General features: G+C 56.1%; 1 protein-coding gene across 5 annotated transcripts in view; it reads right to left on the bottom strand.

The window, feature by feature from the left end:
* The window catches only part of Kiaa0556 (KIAA0556 ortholog), a 202,895-nt gene that overhangs the window by 30,237 nt on the left and 147,701 nt on the right, over positions 1-24,957 (bottom strand). For all 5 annotated transcript variants that reach the window (XM_023716694.1, XM_023716739.1, XM_023716824.1 and 2 more), the window contains 2 exons: positions 20,211-20,348; positions 4,083-4,977 (listed from right to left, as the gene is read on the bottom strand). In XM_023716694.1, coding sequence (XP_023572462.1) covers positions 4,083-4,977; positions 20,211-20,348 — 1,033 coding nt within the window. The remainder of the gene's footprint in view (positions 1-4,082; positions 4,978-20,210; positions 20,349-24,957) is intronic.

Below are 24,957 nucleotides of genomic sequence, written 5' to 3'. Positions count from 1 at the left end.
GCCATGCTGGTCCATCTGTCCCCGGGGTGCACCAAGTCTGTCCTAGCCTGGGAGCCTTTTGCCCTTGCTGTGCCCTCTGAGAGAAATGCTCTCCCTCTAGATGCCCACTCGGCTGGCTTGTCACCTGCCTCCCTGGGGAGCCCTTCTCGGCCACACATCCTGTCTTCTGCTGAGTCCCAGTGCCCTGCAGGGCACCTAGTACAGGGGAGTGCTCAGCGCTGGTCCCTAAAGGGAAGAATGGCTGGTGCTGGGTTTCTGCCCCCACCCCGCCCTCTTCCCTGGGATCAGGTCTGGAGGCCAAAGCACGCCCCTCCACCTCTTGGGTCCTTCTCTTGCCCCTGTCTTCTCCCCCTCCTCCCAGCTTCCATTAAAAAAGGGTACAGAAGCTCCCTGCCCTCTCCTCCCAGGCGCAAGGTGAGAGACGTCTGGAGAAGGAGATGGTCCCCATATGGACCGCCACTGGTGACCCAGGTTTATGTGATTCGACTTCCTCGGATGCAAAAGAGCAGCTGGGGTTGGCGTGCAAGCGCTCTGAAGAGCCAGCGTCACGTGTGATGTGCTGGGGGCTGGGGCCGAAGCCTTGCGCTTGGGTGCAGCTGGGCAGGGCTCCACCACCGCTCTCTGTGCTCGCTGACCTCTTCTCCCTGACGTTCCCACTCTGAACTGAAGGTAAAGAAGGGCACCCTTCCGGCTGCGCCTCTCAGATGTGCCAGCTGGCTGGAGCCCAAGGTCTCCGTGCACACGAGGACACGCGGTTCCCTACTGTCCAGGGCCCCGTCCTGCCACGGCTCACATTCCCAGCGTGAACTCGAAGGGCAGCAGTCGGCGTGGTCTGAGGAAGCTCTGCTTGTGATGTGAGGATGGGCTGAGGTCCAAATGACCGAGTTGAGCCTGATCTGAACTCAGAAGCACTGGGCTTGAGCTTACAGATGCTCCCGCGGCACTATGAGGGGCGAGCTTCCGGCTGATAAAGGGGGAAGCGGAGAAGCACGTAGGTAGGTGGAGGCGCTGTGCTGGTTCTCACGAATCACCCTTCAGCCACTGCTCAAGGGGCAGGGGGTGGATGCGGGACCCAGGCAGCCCAACCAGTTCCTTCCCTGAGCGCTGGGACTGGCTGCTGTGGTCACAGCCGGGCCAGGGTCGCAGCGGGCTAAGGCCACAGGCTGCAGAGAAAGCGCATCTCGGGGAAAGGCAGGCCCACCGGCCACAGGGTGGGCCCGGAAGTCCAGGAGGGGCAGAGGGGAGCTGTGCGGGTGCCTTGTTCCATCCCAGGTAATAACAGCTGTCCTTAGGGCAAGTAGGTCTGCGAGCTTCTCCACACCTCACCACTCCACAGCTCATGCGGGCTGATAAGACGCCACCTGCTGCCACCTGACCTCTGGCCAGGGTACTGCTGAGAGGCAGATGTTATCACAAGCGGCCTCTGCCAGTCTCTTGGAGGCTGCCGAGGCCATCAGAGCCCCAGGGCAGCAGGCGCCCCAGCGTCACTGGCACTGGGGAAGGCTGGGCCTATGTTTCCTCAACACCCAGGGACCCAGCCCTAGGTAATGTGTAATTTAAAATTTCAAAGCAACCATCCTTTTTAGCATGATCGGCTTAACAAGCATTAAATCTCAAGGGCTCAGTGCTTAAAGTGTCATTGAGCCAGGGAGTGAAATGCTTAGAAGGAAATTACTGTAAGACCGTCTTCTGAACTCGGGCAAGTTAGAATTACACCCGTCACCCGGGAACTCCCAGCGGCTCTGGCACAGCTGTGTACGAGGAAGCTCAGAATGGCCAGGCTCTCCCATGGCAGGATGGTGGCAGAGGACAGCCGCGGTCACAGGGCACCAGGGACAGTGGCCCAGAGCCCAGATGCTGCAGCTGGTTGGCCTGGGTCCACATCTCACTCCAGCCCTCACGTTTGGGTGGGGTGCTTAGACAGGTCCTGGCTAGCTGCAAACAGGCCGAACCCAGCCACTGTGGCACCGCTGACGCTGCCCTCCTGCCCTGCACAGGACTCACTGTGGGCCAGGTGCCCTCCTGTCCTTTCTTCCACCCTCCTCTCTGGCCTCACTATAGTCTGAGCAGAAATCTTTAAGAAGCTGGAGGGGCCCCACAGGAGCAGCTCTGCATCCTAAGCGACCGCTCAGGGGCCTGCCACACACTGACAGAGTAGGTGGGACTTGATTCATTACAAAGCACAAGCACCGGCTTTGCACATGGCTATGTCAGCAAGAGGTACGATCAGAGTACAGGTAGGAAAGGAGGAAGAGGAGGAAAGGGAGGAGGGAGCATGAGGAAGAGGAGGAGGGAGCAGAAAAGGAGGAGGAGGGAGGAAAAGGAGGGCAGCAGGAACATCTGCTGGGCGTTTGCTTCTAGGGCCAGGGCCGGCTGCACCTGTGTGCTCGCGTCTGATTCTTCTAGAACCTGCATGGGGACGATCAGTGTCCCCCTACAGGTTTGCAGACTGAGGCTCAGTGGCTCAGAGGCTGCTCAGGGTGTGGGCGGAGGCAGGCGGTGCCGAGCATGGCCTGGGTGGTGCGGCCCAGGGGTCCGGGCACTGAGGGTCTGGCTGCTGGCCCGTGGGATTTCTGGAAGGTGCCGCCTTAACATGTTCCTAGAACACCGGGGAGGGGAATGGGTGGCACCCAGCTTACAGATGGAGACACTGAGGCAGAGAGAGCCGGGAGCCTTGCCGCAAGGCCAGGTCCTGTATCAGCAATTCGGATTCGAATGCTGTGACTCCTGCATGTTGTCACTGCAACCCTCCCGGGAGCCAAACCTGAGCACACAAGTTCAGAATCCCAGCGACCCTCCTATCAGACTCGGGGGTGCCTGTACAGATCACCAGGTTGTTGTTACAGTGACTCCCACCAACAAATGGAGCCTCTGCTTTCTTTTCTTTTTGGGGGGTCTGGCTAAGTTGTCCAGGTGGCCTTGAACTTGTGACCTTCCTGCCTCAACCTTCTTAGTTGGCAAATTCCTTTTCTTTCTTTCTTTCTTTTTTTTGGTACCAGGGATTGAACTCAGGAGCTTGTGCTTGCCTGGCGGGCGCTACAACCCTCTTGGTTGGGATTACAGCAGGAGCCGCATGCCTGAGTTCTTGGTTTTGTTCTGTTTTGATGCACATATGTGCTGTGAAAAAATAAGTTGCCAATGCTGAGACGAAGGTTGTTCTATATGTTCTGTACTCGCTTCCCTTGAAGACAAGGGAGCAGGGAGGTGGCATCTTGGCCTGGCACCCCCATTGGCGCCCAAGTGGACACCAGCTGTCCTGTCAGAGGGGTCTGTCCCAGTCCTCGCTGCTCCCTAGGGCTTTCCTAAGGCCCAGGCAAGCATGGGCTGTGTCAGGGGTGCCCAGCGCTGGGTGAGATAACCAGTAGTCCAGGGTGATGTGAAATAGCAAGGGTAGAGGAACAAAGACTGGAAAAGTTGGATTATAAGAAAAATGAGGCAGGGACAGACCTCCGGAGCAAGGACAAATACATCTACGATGTTCACACGCAAGGAGTGCCACCCATTTCACCCACTTAGAGCACTGCTAGCCTGAGGCAGTGCGCGACCCCTCATGGAGCAGAAACCTATTCCGCACATGCAGAAACTGAAACCCAGGGAGCTGAATGGCTCCTTGCCACTGAGAGGCACAAGGATGCCTGCACTGGTCAGGGTCTGGATGGAAAATGTACCCCGAGAGGTTCATGTGTTGCAAGGAGACTGGGGCACAGGGTTCTTCATGTGTAGCTTAATCCTTGGATGGGGTCATAATCCGATGGCATGACTGGGAGGAGACAGAAACGGCAGGTGGGGCCTAGAGGGAGCAGGCTGGGGGTGCCCAACCCTGGGTGCTGTAACCCTCTGGGCCCCTTCTGCTCTGGCTCTCCCTCTTCCTCTACTTCCTGGCTGCCAGGAAGTGAGCACTGTTCCTCCACCACACCTTTCTGTAGGGCGTTTCTACGTCACCGCAGGCCCGGATGCAACACGGCCATTTGACCACGGACCAGAACCTTTGAGATGTGAACTAAAATAAACCCGTGCTCCAAAACACAGCAACAGAAAGCACACCAGCACAACCCCGAGCTGGACTGCTGCCTGGAGCTCACCTCTGCCGGCGGGCTGCTCATCACCGCGATTGCCGCTGACAGCCTCCTTCCTCGGGGCCCGCCGCCCACTGGCAGGGTGCTCCCTGTTGGGGGGCTGCTTGAAGAGGTCTAAGTCGTCACCACTGGCTTTGGGCACTGCCCTCTGAGGTCTCTCCCCAGCGATGACATTCCAGCTGGTCCTCCGCCCTTGCTCCTGCCGGGGGCTTCTGTCCTTGGCCCCAGGGTCTCCAGAACCCCCAAGCATGGCATCTTCAGGTGGGAGGATCCCCTTCCAGTCCAGTGGCTTCTCAGGACCAAGCCAGAGGGGCTTGGGCTTCTTCTCCACCTGCTTCCTGTCCTTCCCCATAGGAGAGGGCTGTAACCAGCATGGGGTTTTCCTGGGTGGCTCAGAGATTTTCCGGCCGGTGAGGTCTTCGAGCTGCTGGATCAGAGACGGCTGTATGCCCAGAGGCGGGCACGTCCCCAGTGGAGAGTGTGACAGGACACTGGGCAGGTCGCCCATGGCGCCCGGGTCTGTCAGCAATCTTAAATCTTCCTCTAACTTGGACCAAGCGTCTTTCACGCAGTTAGCAGAATCCATCTTTTTGCCAAGTACACTTCCCTGCGCAGAAGCCGCCTGTGCAGCGACCTTCACAGCCACCACACTTTCAGCTGGCTGTGAGTAGCTAACACGGAGCTCCTCATCCCCACCCACGCCCGCCGCCGCGGGGACGTCTCCGCTGTCCTCCCCATGGGCACCCAGGGTGGTCTTGGTCTGCTCGCTGCTCTCCTTCTTGGGGTCAACGGAGATGGTGTGGCCTGCCGGGCCCTCCCCGACGCTTCTGTCTAACACACCATCAAAGATGAGGTTTCGGTTGACACGAAGCTTCACATTCTTGGCACCAATGTCAAGATCCTAGAGATACAAAATTTAACAACATGAGGCTGTGTGACATCAGGCGGATATATCAAATCTGGGAGAAGATTCCAGAGCAGAAAAATATGAAATGCTAGGAATGTGAGCTGTGAGCGGCATAAAGTGTTGGCCCTGGGGGGGTGTTAAAAAAAAAAGTCCCAGTCTCACTTCTGTGCAGTGAGCGTTCCGGCGCATTTACACCTCATGGAACCAGAGGACTCTCACAGAGCTGGCCTCGTCACTGTCCCCCTCATTACCTCCTGTTGGGTGGGACATTTGTAACAGCCCCCTAACTGGCCTCCCTGGCTCAACCCCCACCTCATGCTGCCACGTGGGTGAATTCTCTACAGGCGCAAATCTGCCTGGTCATTCTCGTGAACCCCTCATGGCTTTTCATCACTAATCAGAGCAACATTTTAAAGCACAGCTGCTGGGCCAGGCATGCCAGAGAAGCTGAGCGCACACAAACTGTAGGTCCCAGGGCTCTGGGAGAGCCCCGCTTGGGCATCCTGAGCCCAGTGTGAAACAAGCACTCAGCATAGGTAGCTGAGCTGGCCGACAGTCAGAAGTGGAAGTGTGGGCGGGAAGACACGGCAAGCAGAACCCCTCAGAAGCACCCGAGCCACGTGGGCCACTGGGGCACTCTCCTGCTGGGCCCCTCCATGGAAACCGTGGCATGCACCTCAGGATGCCCCTCTCCAGAGGCTGAGAGGGTGCAGGCTTGTCCAGGCACCGCTGCACATGCACATGTACACGTCACATTCCTATGACAGGCTGGGTCAGAACAGCAGAGGCACAGCCCTGTCACCACACTAGGAAGCGGCTCTCTGCAGCTGAGGGGTTGCAGGTAGGTGTCAGGGCCATGGCCCGGAGGGGATTTCAAGGGAGTCTCTGAACCCCTATCACGTTTCCCAAATGAGACCTGTGTGTAGGCGCAGAGAGCGTGCGCCGGCAGACAATTCCAAACCACTCCACGCGTCATGCAGCGATCTTCCTGAAAGCTCCCTGTCGTTTTCCTGCCTCCTCCTTCCCCCAGCACACATGTGCCCCCAGCACACGCAGTTGTCCCACAGCTCCCTGTTCATGCCTGACACAGGATCACACCCCTTCTCCTGCTGCCTGCCCCCCAGTCTCTTTCTCTTTCCAGCAAACTTCTTGTTCCCAGCTGTGTCAGGAACATCGCCCACCCCGTGCAATGCTAAGATGGGGCCGGGGAGATGGCTCAGTAGAATAGGCGCTTGCCTGGTAAGTGCAAGGGTCTGAGTTCAATGCCCGGTTCTGAAAAAAAAAAAAAAAAAAAAAGTACAGGACACAGTAACTGTATAACTAACGTGGTGAGCTCTGACCTGTGTGTACACCATTGGGCCAGGGGACTATCTCCAGCCTCAAGATAATGGAGTATGCGTCACTCCCAGATTTCCCTCTACCCTTGGGAGTCCTCCACTCTACCAGCCGCTGGCTGGCCATCACTACAGATTGTCCACATTTCCTAGACTATTTATATGGAAGGAATCATGAATTATGGACCCCTTTTTGCCTGGCTTCTTTTGCTTGGCATAACCACTCTGAGATTTCCCCGAGTCCCAGGAATTGAGCATTGTCTTTCTTTTTATTGCTGAAGACTATTCTATTCTATAGAGGCACCCCAGGATGTGTTTGTCATCCCTGCAGGAGAACTCAGAGAAGCCATCACTGCACCCCCTTTTCCCTTGCTCCTGACCTTGCTCGTATTAGGCTTCTGTCCCCAGTTCCGCACCGAACCCCCCTGGCAAGGGACTAATTACCAGGGCAAGGGACTGTCCTTGCTTGCCAGGGATGAGTCTGATGTACATCTACGGCTTGGTGTAGTCACTAGTCGAGCCCTCTCTTCACTCTCAGAAGGCTCCTTTCAGGACAGCGAATTACAGGGTCCAGCAGCCTGACACAGCTGCTGGGAGTCTCGGTGCTCGGGTCCTGCAGCAGCCGGGCCACCGTCCCTGTTCACAGACTCCACAGCTCTGCACCTACTCCATTTTGCTCCTGCCTTTCCAGATGCTTTCTGGGTGGGGCCAACTCCGGGCCAGGGCCAAGCCTCCCGATTTCACTGTGCACATGGACCAGGGCTGACATCTAAGCCGCCAAACCCCACTCCCGTGCAGATGCCCCTGATGGTTTGACTCTCCAACTGTGACTTCTCTACTGGCCCTCGAGTGACCATCTCACCTCCCTTCTTGGGTGTCTACCAAGCATCTTCATCATTAGTTTTTCCCCAAACTAGTCTCCTCTCACCTGTAAGGTGGGCCTACCACATGGCCAGCTGCCAGAAACCCAGGCATTCCATGGACACCCCAAATTCATTCACCCCAGCTGTCAGCATGTACCCTCCCCAACCTGACCTCTCCTTCCAGAAGAGGCTGCTGCCCCAGCCCAGGCTGGCGGCATCTTCCAAGGGATGTCTCCATTGCCTCCTAACTGGTCTCGCTTCTTTGCTTTCGGGACTCCACAGCGTCACCTCCACCTTCCCCTGCTCACGGGGTCTATGTAGTAGCCAGGGTCTTTTTAAAAACAGCTTCAGGCAGACCATGGCAAGCCCTGCCAAAAACTGCCCAAGGACCTCATGGGCACTGAGGAGAACCCTGTTCCCCCGGGGCCTCTGCGTCTGGCCCGGCCTGTGTCTCTGGCCCAGCTCCTGTCACTCCTCATGACCTGCTGGTCTGCTGGCTCCTTGATCCAGGAAGCTGATTCCCACACTCTCCTGGAACATTCTACCTGGGTCCTGGGCACCCGGCCCTCCCTGGCCTCGAGCCCACCCTCCTCGCTTCACCCTACTGCGCTGTTTTTTCATCTCCGAAGTGGCCTCAGCCACCGGCTCTCTAGCCCACGGCCTCTCCTCGACAGCGGAGAGCCCATCATGCTGTTGGAGGGCCTGGCATGTGGCAAGCAGTCAGCAACTGCTTTGGAACAACACAGGCGCTTTCCTCCCAATCCGCTCTGTAAGAGTCGACGTGAGCGGAAAGATGGTGGCCGGCTGGTTTCCCCCACAGCTCGCTTCTACCTACTTTGGCTTCTGATCTGCTGCGTGGGACCTGACACCCGGAGAAGCCCACCTGTCCTCATCCTCTATCCCCCGCCTTCCCGTGCGCTTGGTGAGGAAGCTCTGACCACACCTCCACACCACTGAGTTGCCTGGGATTCTGGAGCCACGTGGAGAAGCGCCCAGCCCGGGCACACGGCAGGAAGTCACCGTGCACCATCCCATCGCAGGTCGGCAGGCTGCTGTTCGCTGGCTGCCAGCAGAGTCGCTCCTCAAAGCACTCTTTTACGTGTTTATCCAGACGTGCTCTCTGCTTAGCAGAGGCACCGAGCAAGTCGTGCTGTGAATTAATCAGGAAGCGGCTATTTGAGAAGGACAGCAGGGGCAGCTCTCAATGACTCGTTCTGAGAAATTACCACCACAGAAACATCTGGCGAGACAGAAACACTCATTTAAAGAGACGGTGGAGTGGCGGGGTGGCCCTCCAGGCCAGCATGGGCGTGAGGTGGGCGTCCTGGCCTTCCCAATGAAATGACTGGCCGAAGTCAAGAGCCGCACTGGGCCGCCAGCCATTCACCCCCCCAAGAAATCTGCCTGAGCTGGGACGGAGTGAGGGGGGTGGACAGCCAAGGCACAAGGTAAGCGGGCGAGAGAGGGGTGGGCTCAGGGGAAACTGCCGGAGGGGAAGGAGGGGACGGGCAGGGGGCTTCTATCCTGCTTGATGGTGCTTACTTCAGAGATGTCCCTGGCACTCTGCAGGCCAAAGAAGCCATATCCATGGGCAGGTTTGGTCTGAGGATCACTAGAGGAGGCTCCTCGGAAGGGAACAGTACTGCTCACCCCCCGCAGACATCCAAGTTCAAATAGAAGACTGCATGCCCCACCTAGCCCTCAGAACAATCCCGAGGGGAGGCAGCAGGTCTCCACCTTCTTTCCCAAGGCCACCCCACAGTCTGCAGCAGGCCACTCTGGCTGGCGCTGCTGAGGTCTTAAGGGCTGCTCTCCCCTGGGGTCCTGTCCTGGCCCGTGCGAGTGTGGTCACGGCAGAGTCACTTGCCCCCGTGGACTCTGAGCCCCTGGTTTCAAAATGAAGCCCTGGAGGACCAGCTGTCGCCCGTCTACATGCTGACCCCTCCTCCCCAAGATGCTCACAGGGTCCTGCTGTGGTCATGGCGGGGGGTGGGGTACATCCGCCCAGGCTTGTCTACACGCAGTCGCCTCTCAGTACTTGTGGGAGATTTATTCCAGGAGTCCTGTGGATTCCAACGCCCTTATATAAAACAGTATTCCTTTCATTTGCATATAACCTATACATCTCCTCCCAGACTTTCAATCATGTCTCCATTACGTATAATATCTACCACAACGTAAATGCCATATAAGTAGCTGTTACAGTGTGTTATTTAGGGAATAATGAGAAGAAGAAAAGATATTCAGCAGAGATGTATTTCACTTTTCTAAGTGTTTTCTACCTGTGCTGGGTCGGCCTGGTGAACACAGAGCGCGCAGGTACGGAAGGCCACTGTGTTTCTACAGAGGTCAGTGGTGTGGACATCATTAGACCCCCAGGGGCCGTGCTAGCTGGACGAGAGCCATGGCAGCTCCCTAGGGGGACAGGTGGGACTCTGCAAGGCTGCACCCCTCCAGAAGGTGTCGGGGGTGCCCCGGGGGAGGGCAGTCTCTGGGGCTGGTGGGGCGGGGGTCATCCTCCGAAAGGACCAGCCTGATCCCTCCTTCGCTATCACCAGGGATTGGCCTCCAGACTCTCTCCTTCTTTGTCCTGGTGCCCAAGAGGCCTGGGCAGAACCCACCCTGCCCACTGCCTCACCCTTAGGACCATGTGTATGTGCGCCCTTCTGCTTTCCCTGGCATGAACATTTTCTTTCCTTGTTTGGCTGCAGATAAAGTGACACCTCAACTTCCAAAGGACACTGAAGCTCCCAACATGCGGGGACCCCTTTCCCAGCCCCCATTCTCCTCTGTTCTCCCTTACAGCTCACAGGAACTATGTGGAGCGAGGTCCTCTCCATGAAGAGTTCATGACCACCTGTGGAGTACAGGCTTGCACACTCAGGGCGGGCGAGTGTAGATTACAGGCTTGCACACTCAGTGCAGATGACTGCAGATTACAGGCTTGCACACCCTGGGCAGGTGGCTGTAGACTACAGGCTTGCACACTTGGTACAGTTGGCCATAGATTAGAGGCTTACACACTCGAGACAGGCAGGTGCATATTACGGGCTCGCACACTTGGTGCAGGTGGCAATAGATTACAGGCTTACACACTTGATGCAGGTGACCATAGATTACAGGCCTGCACACCCAACTCAGGTGGCCCCAAGCCATGTGGGTTCGTGAGCAGAGTGCACGCACCCACGAGTGCAGAAGTCAGGCCCCTCAGCCCCACTCAGTGGATGCCGTAGTGGGAGGGTTGCCACTCTTCGAAAGCCAATTTCCAAATGTTGTCAGATGACTCACAAGCCATAAAACACTGAGGGCCAAACAGAATGAATCTGCCAGGAGGCACTGGCGTGTGACATCTGGGGCTGCAGACACTGTGGAACGTGCTGAGGAAGCCTGGAAGGGCTGGCCAGGCCGTGGGGGAGCCACGTACGGGGTGAGGCAGAGCCCCGACTTTTGTAACAGGCAGGTTTGTCCCGAGATGCTAGGCATTCTGGGCACAGACGTGGCAGCAGAAAGGCATGAGGAGAGGGCTTTGTGGGGGCCAGGAGGAGAGGACAGTTACTTAGGGTGTAAGATTTTGGGGTCTAGGACTGGAAGGGGGTCACCAGTGCAAGTATCTTGAATGAGAGAGGTGATGGGATATAAGGACGGCTATGTCACCATGTCAGGGAGACACATGGCAGCAGTGGGGACTGTAGGGCTAGGACTGGGCACTGCCAGAGTGGCCCCACACTGCCAGACTGTCCAGTTGCTCAAGAAAAGTAAAAACTCAATTTTTGTTCAAAACCTTCCAAGTTTTAAATGTCAGCAATTAATTCAAAGAACTTTGGAGAGACCTTGTGAGCTAGCTCAAGCCTGGCTATGGGCTGCATGTGGTCCCGGCCTTCTTCCCAGGAAGCCCGAGGCAGCAGGACCTGGCTGTGCCCTCTGAGCCCTCTGGTCAGCTGTGATGTCTGGGGCCTTCCCTGCCTGGGTGAGAGCTGGAAGGGCAGTCACCATGTCATACCCTGCCCAGGACGGTGCCTGGGGCAGGGCCATTGCGAAGCTTCTGAGGATCAGACACAGAGGTCCAGCACTGGAGTGTGCCCAGGGGAGACCTGAAGGGGTGGGGATGGGGGTCCCTGGGCCACAGGCAGAGGGGAAAGATGACCTGGGATGGGAAGCAGACAGTATGGAAGTAGAACCTGGAGATGCCCACAGAAGGGCCACAGGGAGGGGAGGAAGATAAGGCAGCAGGTGCAGACGTGGGGGGGGGGGCAGGCAGGGAGTCGGGCCGGCCAGGGCTGTCTGTGGTGGGTAGGTTGAGCTGGGTACAGAGTTTTCCCGGGAGGAATGCTGGGAAAAAAAATATCTGCAGGGGCGGGACTGAAGCTTGGATCAGCAGTTAAATCCTGAGCGAGGTTAGGTTTGGGAACTAATGACTAAACCCAATAGTGCGTGACTGCTCTATACTTAGAGAAAGAGAAACACGATCGAATTTGTGCATCATTTTCCACCTTCCCTAGCGATTTCCTCCGTTTTGGAGACTTCGCTTTAATTGTCCCTCGGGGATCCAGTCTTCCCTCTCTTTTCATGTGGATTAAGTTGCCGATCAGCCCAGGGCTCCTCTGCTTGATTCAGATGGAAATCGCAAACTGGTCTTGATGTCACCTGATGACACCAGGCAATGTGGGGTGCCCACAGGTGGCACAGCCAGCTGCTGGCCACTGCTGTGGGTCACTATCCAGCACTTGTGCTGGGTGCTGTAGGCTGCTGATCTCTGGAATACTTCAGTGTTAACAGCCCTAAGTATTTATTGCTCTTTTTTTGGAAAGGACCACTCTGTCCACACTACTCAAGATTTATTTTATTTATTTAATTTTTAAAAAATATTTTTATTTACTTATGTGTGTGTGTGTGTGTGTGTGTGTGTGTGTGTGTGTGTGTGGCCAGCTCAGCCCACCAGGGGGCGGGGCTGGCTGGCATGTGGTGCTGGGGGATTGAACCTCGGTCCCTGTGGTTTGCTAAGCTTGTTCTAAGTAGCTGCTTTAGACCACCGAGCCATCTCACCAGCCCCTACTCAAGATTTTTTTTTAAAAATTCCCAAATTTATTGGACTTTGTAGCCCACACTACCCGAGAACACCAAAGCTAGTCTTTATTTTACAGGGTCAGTGCTTCTGTACAGGGGAGGTCAGTACTCAGGAGGGAGCCCTCCTAGACTAAATCTCAAGAAGAGCTGCAGCAGCAGGCCTGTTTCAGGCAAGGGGCCTTTGAAAGCTTTCTATGAATGGTGGGCATGCAAACGAAAGGCCCACACCCCTTCCTTAACCACTGCAGGGGCCCCCTCCCTTCTTCAAAAAGGCAACCGTGTCCTCAGAAGGGGCAGGAGTGGGGGCGGGGCACCTCAGGGCCTCCCCTGCTGCCCCCATGCTGGAGTGGAGAATGTCCCTGTCCCCTGGGGAGGGGGAGGGGGAGCCGAGGGAGAGGAGGAGGGGGAAGGGAGCCGCGGCCCCAGTCAAGCCACCCCCGCCCTCCTGACTAGCACGGAAACGAGTCAGGCGCTTCTCATCTGTCTCAATGTGGGCCCGTCTGGTGGCAGCTCAGTCCTGGCTAATGGCAGAGACTGAGGATAGTCTCTTTCTGCTGGGACTGCTGAAATCAGCAATGGTTCTCACGCCATCCGGTGCTACGGGCAAGAACCTGAGCTCAAAGCTCAGGCAGAGGACGGCAGGGTTAGGGGACAGGAGGGGCAGAGTCCTGATCACACCCGCACTCCTGGACCCTGCTGTACCTGGAGGCAGCCAGCCCAGGCTCTTCGGTTATGTAAGCCAAAGAATCCTCCTCTGTGTTTAACCCCATTTTAATTGGGCTTTCTGTCCTTTGTGCGTAAGACAATCCAGGCTGGGCCACCAGCCCCGCTCCTGGGCACTTCCATCAATGGACTTAGCTACTGTATCAGTCCCAGCAAAGCCTGGCAGGAGGCGGCGCCCACCCCCCAAGTCTGGCTGTATGGCTGCCCGAGGCCAGCACCATCTGTCAGGCCCCAGTGGCAGTCTGCCCCTGGTGTGCCTGGCACACAGCCCGCACTTCCCTGCTGGGCCTGCATTTACGCGTGCCGTCCTGCTAGGGCTGAGCCGAGCCTTGAACCCCACCTGCTGGCTGGCTCCTGGCGCCCTGGTGGGCCTCTCTTTCCAAAGCTTGAGCTCTCTGCTAGCTCCAAATCAGTGCACCCCCCCTTCTTCCCGAGCTGGCTGTGGATCTGCTTCAAGCCAGAGTCCTGGGGCTCTCCCGATCCGTGGCTCTACCTAAGCGTGGACTCTGCTGCTCTCCCCTATCCCACAGGGAGCATCCTGTGGCCACTAACAGTGGCTCAGATCACAGAGCGCAGACCTTTCAGAGTTTTCACTGCAGCGCGTGAGCCCCAGGTCCGCCACTGGCCTAACCTAGGATGAGGCCCGCCCTGCCTCCCACGCATTGGGATCCGGACCCTTCCCAGGCCTCCAAATGCCCAGAGCCACCGGGCCGGCCGGACTGCACCACCAGACAAAGGTTAGACCTTGGACTTCAAAATTATTGCCACATCCAAGCAAACCAACTATATATATATATATATATATAACAATCTTGAGACAATTAGGTATATTTAAATATAGAGTGGATATTAAGCACAAAACAGTAATTATTGTCAGCTACCAGAGTGGCACTGGGGTTACACAAAACCAAACAAACCAACTCACCTATTAGACACACACACTGACATGTCTGTATGTGAAGCAGGCCGAGAGCTACAATTTGCTTTCAGATGTGAGGGAGGCAGAGGAAACGAGCATGGCGACATGTGCTGACTGCTGACAGACGCGTGGGTCACTGTAAACTAGTCCTCAACCTGCCTTCATTTGACAGTTTCCCTCCAGGAAGGGCACCGCTGAACATGCGCACGTCATCACGAGCCGAACATCTCCCACGGTGCACCGTGCCACGCCGGGCAGCGCCCTCTCCGGCCCCTCTGCCCGCAGCCCTCTCCTCCACTGTCCGGACAGCGGCTGGGTGGCCTTTTGAGACCCCCGAGGCAGGCCCCGTCCCCCTCTGCCTGATCCCTCCAGCAGCGGTGCTAACACTGGGTCAGTGCGGCACACGTGAGGGCCTGGGATCGTTCTGAGTGTTCCGCAGGTGCTCAATGAACAGTATTTACCCCGGTAACAGGTGGAACCAAGGTATGGGACATTAGGCGAGAAGACTAAGGCCACAAGGACTGGCCTCTGGTGCTGGTGCTGATGGACAGCTGTCTCTGATTACCCATCTATGCTTCTGTCCAAGTAAGACCCAAACCCTCCAGGCCCACACAGCCTGGCTCCAGCTCTCCGGAGCCTCCCCTTCGATTCCTCTGGGCACCACGCTGCAGCCCTGGACTCAGCTTCTCTCCCGGGAGTGGCTAAGCATGCGCTCACCTCAGGACCTCTCTGATGCTCCACACCCTGCCGGGGCTCTTCCCACTGGCAGCGCAAGGCGGCCACTCCTGCCCCTGGACGCGGCTGTGTCCCAGCAGCCCTGAGGGCTCCTGCCCACCAGGCCTCTCACTCCTGCCCTACTCCACTGTCTTCACAGCACTCAGCGCCACTGAAGGGACCCCATTCACTTGTTCAGTGTCCTTTCCCCACCAAAGAGACAGGTCTGGCAGGCAGGGCCCTGTCTGTTCACTCACCACCTCTCCCAAGCACCGGCCACACACGCCTACTTAGGTTAAAATTCAAATTAATTCAAATTAAATAAATTTTACGTTGAAGCTTCTTGGTTGCCTTGGCTACGTTCCAAATTTTCAGCAGATGTCTCTGTTTAGAAACTACCACCATGGCCAGGGCAGGTCTAGCACCTTTCTATCACTGCAAAACGTTGTAGTGGACAATGCTGCCTAGGCTATGTGGCCTGTCACAGGCATGTCACTGGGACCTGTAATCCACCCATCCATTCATCCATCCATCCATTCATTCACTTGGAGTTTACAGACTAAGCACTATTTAGTATATAAAATAGTCTCCATGGGCCCGTCCTGTGTGGATGCCTGCCACTGTCTCACTCCCTGTTATAACCAAGCTGCAAGGCGTGGGGCCAGGCAGATAGCTCAGCACAATAAGTACCTTCCTGGCAAGCACAGGGTCATGAGTTCAATCCCTGGTACCACAAAAAAGAAAAAAAGCTGCAGGGGGTGATTACACGGGTGAAGAGGATGGTGGTGTGCCTATTTTTAATGAGGGATAGTATCCTGAGGCAGACAACCAGTAGGACTGCTAAGAAGAAAAACTGATGGACCAGAAGGCAATGGAGGAAGCCCAGTTTTTGGCTGGTGTATTAGTCTGTTTTCTGTTACTGTCACAAAATACCTGAGGTTGGGAAACTATAAAGAGAAGAAATGCCAACATTTTGGCCCTAACCTTCTAAGGTCAGTTAAGACTCAGGACATATGAGAACTTGTACTGTAACGTCATGTACCTCGGTACTGTCCCAAATTTTCTGATCAAGAAGATTATGGGGCCAAAGAGGAAAGTGATCGATGACGTAGAGTGGGCCTAAGGAGAGTCACATGGGGAGAAGACACTCTCTCAGGCTTCCACAGAGAGCACATTGGCCAAGCATTGGCCGTGACTCATCCACATGGCTGCACTGATAAAGGTTCTACAATCTGAGGTACAGGATCTCAGGACAAATCCTGAGGGCATTTCATTGACCTTCTCAGACCAAAAAGCTACAACTCTTGTTGCACAGGTCCTGCTTTACCTTGGTCTTAACCATCCAGTAGAAAAGTATGAAGACGAAATATAAGAAATAAAGCCATGCTGTTAAGTTGAGCTGTGGGGGACTCAGGTCAATAATTTCTGACATTGCCAGTTAAACAGAAGACCCAATGCTATTATGGGCTACTGGACTCTTTTAGAATATTTTGCTGAGTTTACACACCTATAATATTCAATAACGGAACTTAGAAAAAATGGGGTATACCTATGAATGTCCATTTTGTATCTGTGTATTCAAAGTGGTTAGGATAGATATATAGTTGCATTCTCTTAATGAATAGAATGATTTGTTCTAATGGTGTTTGTAAATAGGATCAAAAGTCCGCGTCTTATACAGCAATTAACCACTAAGAAGAATATATGCAGTGTGTTATTTGTTGAAACTGTACTTCCGATTGGATTTGAAACTGTCTCATTGCTATCTGTTTATCAATAAAACTTTGAAAAAAAAAAAAAAAGAGAAAAAATACGTGCAGTTAGAGGTCCTAGTACATGCACTTAGCTGACACCAGCCGATGGCAGTGTATGTGGCAGACACAAGATCAGGAGGAGAGGCCAGGCCTGTTCTTTCCATAACCACTGCTCTCTCAAGAACTAACCCAGGGCCCGTGAGAACAATCTGGATCCCTTCTGAGGGCAGCACACCCGCCCAGGGGTCTCCTGTTAGATCCTACCACCTACTGACAGGTCTGCACCACCAAGGACTGACTTTGTGACACAGGAGCTGGGGACAAATCACACCCACCTCCAACCCCCAACAGAGGGGACTACTGCATTCTGCGCCCGGCAGACACCACGTGCAGGGGCCAGGCAGAGCCTGAGAAAACCCAGGGGCCTCGTGTCCCTGCGAGCTCTGTCCCTCACCCCTCTGGTAAGTAGTTTCACCCGGGAAAGGAGACAAGATGTGACAGATGTGTCATCCTGCCCCCCTGAGCCAAACAGCCTTCTCTCCTTGATGAAGCAGAAGGAAGCTTCCAGATCCTTCTCGACAGCGCTCCACACAGCCGTTTCCAGCCAGCGTTGGCAAGAGCCACAGCCTGGCCGCTATGCCCAGCCCTCTGTCCCAAGCCCTCAGCCTCATCTCCCCGGCAGGAACACCACGCCACGCTGGGGGACCGCTGGGAGTGAAATGAGGCCATGCCCCCTTTTCATTGTGCCTTCCCACTCCAGTCTGTCTGCAGTGCCCACAGGGGCCCCAAGTGTGCCCGACACCTGAGCATCTGACACATGGCAGCTGTCACCCGCGGAGATGGCTGCCGGCTGCCTGCTGGGGCCTCCTGTTCTGTGTCCCCTCCCAAGTCCCTCTCCTCGGAGGCACTCACACTCACTGGGCCACCTAATGAGGGGGAATGGAGCCGTAAACGTTAACCTGAGGATTTAACAGGCGGCACATTTTCTACTAAGAATACTCCCCTACTCTAGCACTACCTTCTTTTCTTCCACGCTAAATAAGCCCTGGTTGGATTAGCTCTTCCATTTAACTTTGCTTCAGGGTTCTCACGCACAAAACACTGCATTAACAAGCCCCGTCTACCGGGCCAGGGTACAGTTCCTGTAAACCTTCATTTTATCTCCTTCAAAACACACAGTAATAGCCCACTCTGGGGAATATTCAATCAGACCAACCTGCAGCTGCATTTGTTTGCGCTTTTCTGTCCCCAGTAAATTCTGGCAACAGATGGCTGTGCGTTACATAAGCGGACCTCGCAGCCCGGTCGCCCTCCCCGCGCCGCCCTGAGCCCCAGGAGAGCTGGGTGCCCCCCGCCCCCTGCAGCCCTGACTGCGCATTCCTGGGCAGCACTGGGGTGTGTGGCAGGGCACTGGCGACCTTACTTTGTTCCTGTATTTCAGACGCACAAGGAACACTGAACACAGGTTGAAAAGAGGCCGGCCTTGGCCAAGAAGGGCGGGCGCAGCAGCTGTGATCCAGCAGATGGAATGCGCTTGTCTTGGCCAAGATACGCGCGCAGCGACAGGGCCGAGCTGCAGAAAAGGAGCCGGGCAGCCGGCCCCATGTCATTATTCGTTCTGGAGGAAGGTGCCGCCTGCTCTTCACCTGCCAGGCCGTGCGGGCAGCGCGGGGAACCTGGGCCCTAGAAGCTGCTGCTGGGCTGCGTGCGGGTGTGCGTGTGTGTGCGCACAGAGGGGCCTGGGCTGGGTTCGCCCCCCGGGCCTCCAGTCCCACAGGGCCAAGGACGCAAGGGTGAGGGGCTGAGGGGCTGGCTGGGTATGAGAATAGCTGGAGAAAGTGCTGAGCAGTTGCTGCCTCGCCTCCCAAGACATTTAATGTGTTCTGTGACCCTGTGCAACCTGCTTACCCCCTCTTGGCCTCAGGCTTATAGCTGAAGATCAGACAACAAGAGCAAGGTACACACCTGGAAACCTAGCACTCAACTCAAGAGGCTGAGGGAGGAGGATTGCAGGTTCAAGCTCAGCCTGGGCAACCTAGGAACTTAGACTATCTGAAAATTAATAATAAGAACAAGAAGACTTGGAGATCTCATCTTGGTATAAAGGCCCTAGGTCCACTCCCCAGTACCACACAAGCAGAAACCAAAAACCAATCAACTAATCAAGCTGTGATGTGCAAAAGCAGAACAGAAAGGGCAGGTGTGAGTGCTTATAGGGCATTCACCCATTCACAGCCATTGCTCTGCTTTGAACAGCGGTGGTGGTGGCAGAAGGGACAGAAACTCCAGTGCAGGGGTTGGGGACATAGTCACAGGTCTACTGTGGTGTGGGGGCTGGATGGAGGGACACAGTCACAGGTCTACTGTGGTGCGGGGGCTGGATGGGGGGACACAATCACAGGTCTACTGTGGTGCAGGGGCTGGGTGGGGGGACACAATCACAGGTCTACTGTGGTGCAGGGGCTGGGTGGGGGGACAAGTCACAGGTCTACTGTGGTGTGGGGGCTGGGTGGGCTCCCTACAGTGACACCTGGGCTTCCAGGAGCCGAGGCACAGACATCTGGGCTCTGGGCTGAGCAAGATGGATGTAGCTCCCACGGGGTCTACACAGCGCCCGGCAGACATTCAGGAAGCTGGGAACAAGGGAGGTACCAACAGGTGGGAGGCAGGGCCCAGCTCAAGGGACCAGGAGCTCTGGTGCCACTCTCAGGGCACTGACCTCATGCCTCAGGGTCAAGGGGGCCTCTGAGGTTGGAAGCAGCTGACCTGTGTGACCAGACCTCCAGGGACTGCAGGAGACACAGAGGACCAGGCTCACCTGGGGCACAACGGCCACCTCACTGTCCCACACCACCACACTTTGCCCACGCGACAGCCTCCAACAGGACACCGCTTGTCCCTGCCCCTCTGCACCCGAGCTCAGGGCGAGGCCCTGCGATCTCCAGATCTCAGTCTCCTGGATCCCTACCTCTCTCAGCGTGAGGACACGCCCTCCTCCTGTTCCACAGTCTGAGGCAGGCCCGGTCCAACCCAAAGAGGAGCTTCCCCTGAACCAGAACAACTGAAAGGTACTGAGATGAGCCATGGCCAATTACAGGAAGACCCACCTCAGAAACCAGATTTCCAGGCTTCCTGGCCATGGTTAGAAGACCCGGCAGCACTAGCTGGGACTGCTCGGCCATCACTGGTCCCAGTCATGGCTTCCAGACTGCCACTGTCCCTAGCACCCTGCATCTTCCCTACGACATGGGGGCTGATGACCAGCTCTCTGCCCCTTGGACACTTGCTTCCCTTACAGAAGGGCAGAACCATCTCTGTCTCCAGGGACCGCGCTAGGGCGACAGCCTCCTGTCTTCGTTACTTGCTGTGCTCTCCGCAGGAGCCCGGGGCCGCCTCACACTGCACTGTATGCACCATTGACCCACTGGGCCTCTGTGAGGCACATCACCATGTTCCGGTCTGCGTCTCTTATGCCACAATCTCTGGAATGACAGTGAAGCCTGAGGGGTCCCGGAGTGTGCTCAGGAATAAGGGTGGGCGGGAGGAAGAGACAAGTGCACAGGAAAACTACACGGAGGAGGCAGGACAGGGTCAGGAGCTGCTCAGTCAGGGAGCAGCCAGGGCCCTGGGCTGCACCTGCCAAGCTGCACCTGCACGTTAGCAAGACGCCCTGCTGAGCCATTGCAGATGAAAGCTTTGGGCAGTGAGGGCTAAGGAATGGACTGGGATGTACGGGCCCACAATCTCACTCAGATTCTTGACTAGCTGTATGACTGGGGAAAAGTTACGTGACCTCGCTGTGTCTCTGCTTGTCTGTAGCCAAGTCCCATTTGAGGAGTCATCCGCTGTCACTCACCTCATCTGCAGTCCAGTAATTCCAGATCTTGACCGTGGCCAGGCCAAAGTCGTGCAGCTGTCCCGCACTGCGGACGACAAAGGAGAGGTGGAGTGGTGTGTGGAAGGGGCAGGTCCACACCGAGGGCTCCTTCTTGCTCTGAAAGGCCAGCAAGAGAGGGGGCCATTAGGGTCCTTTCGGCCTGATTAGAATGACAGCAGCCTGGGCTGATGGACAGCGAGAGGTCTGTGGGCAGCAGGCCGGGCCACCTCCCCTACCCCGCACCCAGCAGGTCTCAGATTGCATTTCGTCAGAGCCTGGAGACCCTGTCCCCACACAGCTGCCACATGGGCCCCTCTGATCTGCCAGCCAGATGGAGTTTAAAATGCAGTGGGCTTTATTTTAATCAACTTAATCGGCTTTGAGGAATGTGCAGGGGCGGGAGGGACACCAGGAGGAGGATGGGAGCGGGGCCACCACGGATGCGGCTTGATTAACCTGGCAAATGGAGCCTTTGATTTTCTTTTGTTGAACCCTGTTGAATTTTTTTAAAGCCGTAGAATAGAAAAGGAAGAAAGAATCTGGCTGAGGCAATTCTGGGACAGAGCCATGGCACTGCGCCTGGGGTTTGTTCTGTTCCCTTTCGGGGTTTCCAAGTGTGGAGGCCGCGGGGATTGCGGCGTGCAGCTTCTAGTGCTGGCTGGGAAGCCAGGGCCGCCCTCGGAGCCCAGAGGGCCAGAGGCACAGAGTGCCTCACTGGCACAGTCACTGTCCTGAGGGCTTTGGGGCAGAAGGACGAGCCATGCCAGGGACCTGCTGGACACCTGTCGCCTCTCTCTCATCCCCTACATTCCGTCGGAGCCGCCCACAGCTGCTCCAAGCCTGCCTGCGTTGGCTGGACCTCGGCGCCTGGCACCAGCCAGGCCTCTGTTGCCTGGCAATGCCCTTCCCCACCCTCCTCCTGCGGGACGCGGCACCACTGTCATCTCCACCATGGGCACAAGTACGCCCAGCCCAACGCACTGGGGATGAGCACTGGACCTGGAGTCCCAGGACGGCCCCTTTTCATACCTGCAACCTCCACAAGAGAAGGCTGGACCTAACTCATCCCCAGCCCCGGGCTTCAGCGCCGCTCCGAGGCACACGGCAAGTGCCCGACACTTCTTTGCGGAATGAATCCATGACTAAGCGAGGGGCTAAATGAAATAGACCCCTGATAGCTGTCCTGTCACGTGGACTTTAATGGTTTTAAGCTGGATCTGGGTCCCAGAGGGTAGAGGTATTTTTTATTTGGTGTATGAAATGTTAAAGAAAAAAAAAAAAAAAAAGACAAATTCTTTGCCAATACTGAAAAATGAGATCTCACTCAAGAGCCAGCTTTCTAATTTCTCTCCAGACTTGGAATGTGTGCCAACTCAGGGTCCCAGGTGGCCACTGCTGGAGCCCAGTGTGTGGCCCTGATGCTGGCCAGGGTGAACGTTCCCCAGGGCCCTGCTGTCCCCTCCACTGTAGGGAAGGACGGTGTGAGACGGCAGTCATCTGGGCCGGGGTCCTTGCTTAGGGATGGAGAAGTCCCTGCAGGTCCTGCCTGCCCAAGTCCGACAGCACCTGGGGGTCCCCTTTATCTCCAGAGCATCATGTATTTGAGATCACCACAGGGACATGGCTGCCACTGGACAGAGCGGGCTGGGAGGCGTGGCTGACGCTGGGGCTTGTTGCCCCCAGAGATGAGAGGCCTCAGCTCCAGCTGCGGGGGGGAGAACAGAGGGGTCTTGTTTGAGACAATGGTCCCTTTCAGGAGGGGGAGGCGGCCTTTGTTCAGGGGGGGATGAGTTCTTGGGGTTCTGACTTCTTTTGGTATGCTCCTCAAGCTGGACAAGAGCATTTGGTGCTCTGGGCAGCTGCAGAGCTCAGAATCCAGCGGGCAGGCGAGCCCACCCGCTCCCTGGGCCGCAGCCTGAAGTGGGTCATGGTGGCTGCTGCAGCCAGCCAAGGCTGACCCCGGCTGCAGGCGCAGGGCTGTCCCTGATCTCCCTTCACAGTGCTGTCAGCAAGAGGCCTGCACAGGCCTATGGAGATCAGAGTCAGAGCACACTGACCTGCAGGAACTGCAGAGCTCATTAGCAGCCAGGCCTTTGGGGCCTCCTGCCCGCAGGCCGATCTCCAAGGACAGGCCGTGGGGCAGGGCCCCAGCGCCAGGCCAGCGGGCAGCAGGTCTGCATGCTTCCCGCCGCATTGCAGGAGGTGACAGAGGTGGCAGGACCAGGACCAGGGCACCTCACGCAGCCGCTCACACACCGGGTGTGCTCCAGGCCCACACTGTGTGCACGGCCGGCCCAGTGGACGGAGGCCCTCCGCTGAGCAGGGCTCTGACCTGTCCTGGTGCCCACGGCCACACGCTGTAGTGAGAATGCGAACCCGTGCGTCTCAGCCTGACTCTCCAGGAAGCTGCTCCTAGCAGGGACACCCGTGTAAGGAGTTTCTGTGGCCAGCGAGGGAGGCCTCCATGGGAGTCTAGGCAGCCCAGCAGGGGAAGACGGGCAGCACAGAGGGCTGGGCCACGCCGGCCACGCGTACAGGGCCTGGAGCTTAACACCACATGGGACAAGAGGCCAGCGGTGTTCACACCTGGCACTCGCCTGCGCTGGCTGGGGGCAGCTCCTGGAGGCCTCAGTGCCACCCAGGGTGGGCCGAGGAGATCTGAGAAACAGCCGTCAGTGAGGGAGACCTGAGCACTGGCTGTGGGAGGACATCAAGAGCCAACACGCTGGGCCATGGGGGCACGGCGCGGGCACAGGCAGGGCGGCACCCCATGCTCCTGGCCCTGAGTCAGAGCCTCACGCAGGGTGTGCAGAAATGCTCATCCGTGGGTCTGTGGGTTCATAGCTCATCCCGGGGGGAAGTCACCAAGCACCATTTCCAGGGGAAAAAAAGTCAAGCAGGGATAAACCATAAAGAAAATCAGAGAGAACGGTTGTTAATGGCTCATGGAATGGCTATTTTAGATGGGATGGCCAGGGAATATCTCTTTGTAGAGGGAACCTTCTAAGTCTAAAACCAAAGGGCCTTTCTGTTCAAATGCAGACCTAACATAGGTCCACTTGTCTACAGGGAGGTGCTGGCTGCCTCAGAACTAACTCTAGTCTAATAAAGTATTGCATAACAAAGGATCAAACTTGTAAGTGTTTGCCTGGCAAGCGCAGGGTCCTGAGTTCAATCCCCACTCCCACTAACACACACACACACACACACACAAAAGGATCAAACTTCCGGCCTGCAAGATAGCTTAGTGGACTAAAGCATCTGCTTGGGCAAGCGCAGGGACTGCAGTTCGATCTCTGGCACCACATGTCACGCCAGCCCTGCCCCCAGGGTGGGCTGAGCCTGCCACAAAAAAAAGAACGAAAGATAAAGAAAGGGACAAACTTGATACACACACAGATTTGGAAGTCTGCTGTGGAGTACGAAGAGAAGCAGGCCAGGGCAGTTCCATGCTGTGTGAGGCCGCCTATGCAGAACTCTTCTTTAAATACTGGGGTTGGAACCCAGGGCTTTGCAGGTGCTGGGCCAGCACTCTGGCACTGGGCCAGGCTCTTCCCACAGTGCCTAACTAAGTGACTGTGACCTTCCCACCAGCAGGGGTGAGGGGTCACTTCTCCACAGGCTCAGTGGTCCTTGTTATTTTAACAAGTTACTATTTAATGAGTGATTTTAACATTATTAACATGCATCAGGCCTCGCTTTTCTTTCCTCAGTCTAGCTAAAGGTTTGTCAACTTGCCGAACCTTTCAAAGGACCCGCTTTGTTCCACTGGCTCCATTTATATTTGCATTCTCTGTACTATTTTTACAACTTCCTATAACCAATCTATTATTGTTTCCAAATAAAAATTTAGAAATATGTATTGTTTCATTTATAGACTAGAAACCACAGTGTGAGTGGGACAAAATACCTGGGGCAAACAGAGACTACACACATGACAGGATAACCGTGTACAGTAACATGTGCTCAGAAGAAAAGGAAAAACAGTGTCACGGTCATGACCAGGCCAGGTGGGGACAGGGTTCTCCCGATTCCTGGGCAGGGAAGGCCTTGCCGAGAAAGCAATGTTTAAGGCCTAAATCTGAGTGTGGAGAAGCTGCCTGAAAATCTGGAACAGGACACCTGGGGTGATAGGAATGCACGCGGCCGCTGGAGCAGCGGATGGCAGGCCGGGCTGTGGGGCACTGGGTGCAGGGCGGGAGAGCAGGAGGCGGGTACAGGCCAGAGCCTCCTTGCCATAGTCAGGCCTGTGCTTTATTTTTAAGCAATACAGGAAGGCATGGCTGGGGTTTTAAGTAGGGAAGCGATGGTCGACTGTTTTAGAAATCACTCTGGATGAAGAGTAGACACAGCAGTGGGCGGGACAAGCACAGAGGAAGGCCCGCCACAGTCCAGGGACCAGGCATCCGACGCGGGAGGCCCTGTGCATGTGGAGGCAGGCCCTACAGGGAGGGGGAACCGCAGACCTGCTGGTGGCGGGAAGGCAGCTGGGACAGTGTCCTGGCCATGCTCTAGGGCCAGGACATCAAAATGTGCAAAACACATTTTCTAACTTTTAATTGGAAGTAATTTTTTTTTTTTTTAAGGTACTGGGGACTGGCCCCAGAACCTTTGCACTGGGCTATATCCCTAGTCCTTTTTTTATTTTTTGAGACAGGGGTTCTCACTAAGTTGCCCAGGTAGGGCTTGAACTTGCACTGCGCTGCATCAGCCCCCAGACTGCTGG

This window comes from Octodon degus, unplaced genomic scaffold, assembly GCF_000260255.1.
Source record: "Octodon degus isolate 3935 unplaced genomic scaffold, OctDeg1.0 scaffold00001, whole genome shotgun sequence".
Classification (NCBI taxonomy): Eukaryota; Metazoa; Chordata; class Mammalia; order Rodentia; family Octodontidae; genus Octodon; species Octodon degus.
This window is presented reverse-complemented; position numbering and strand designations above follow the sequence as displayed.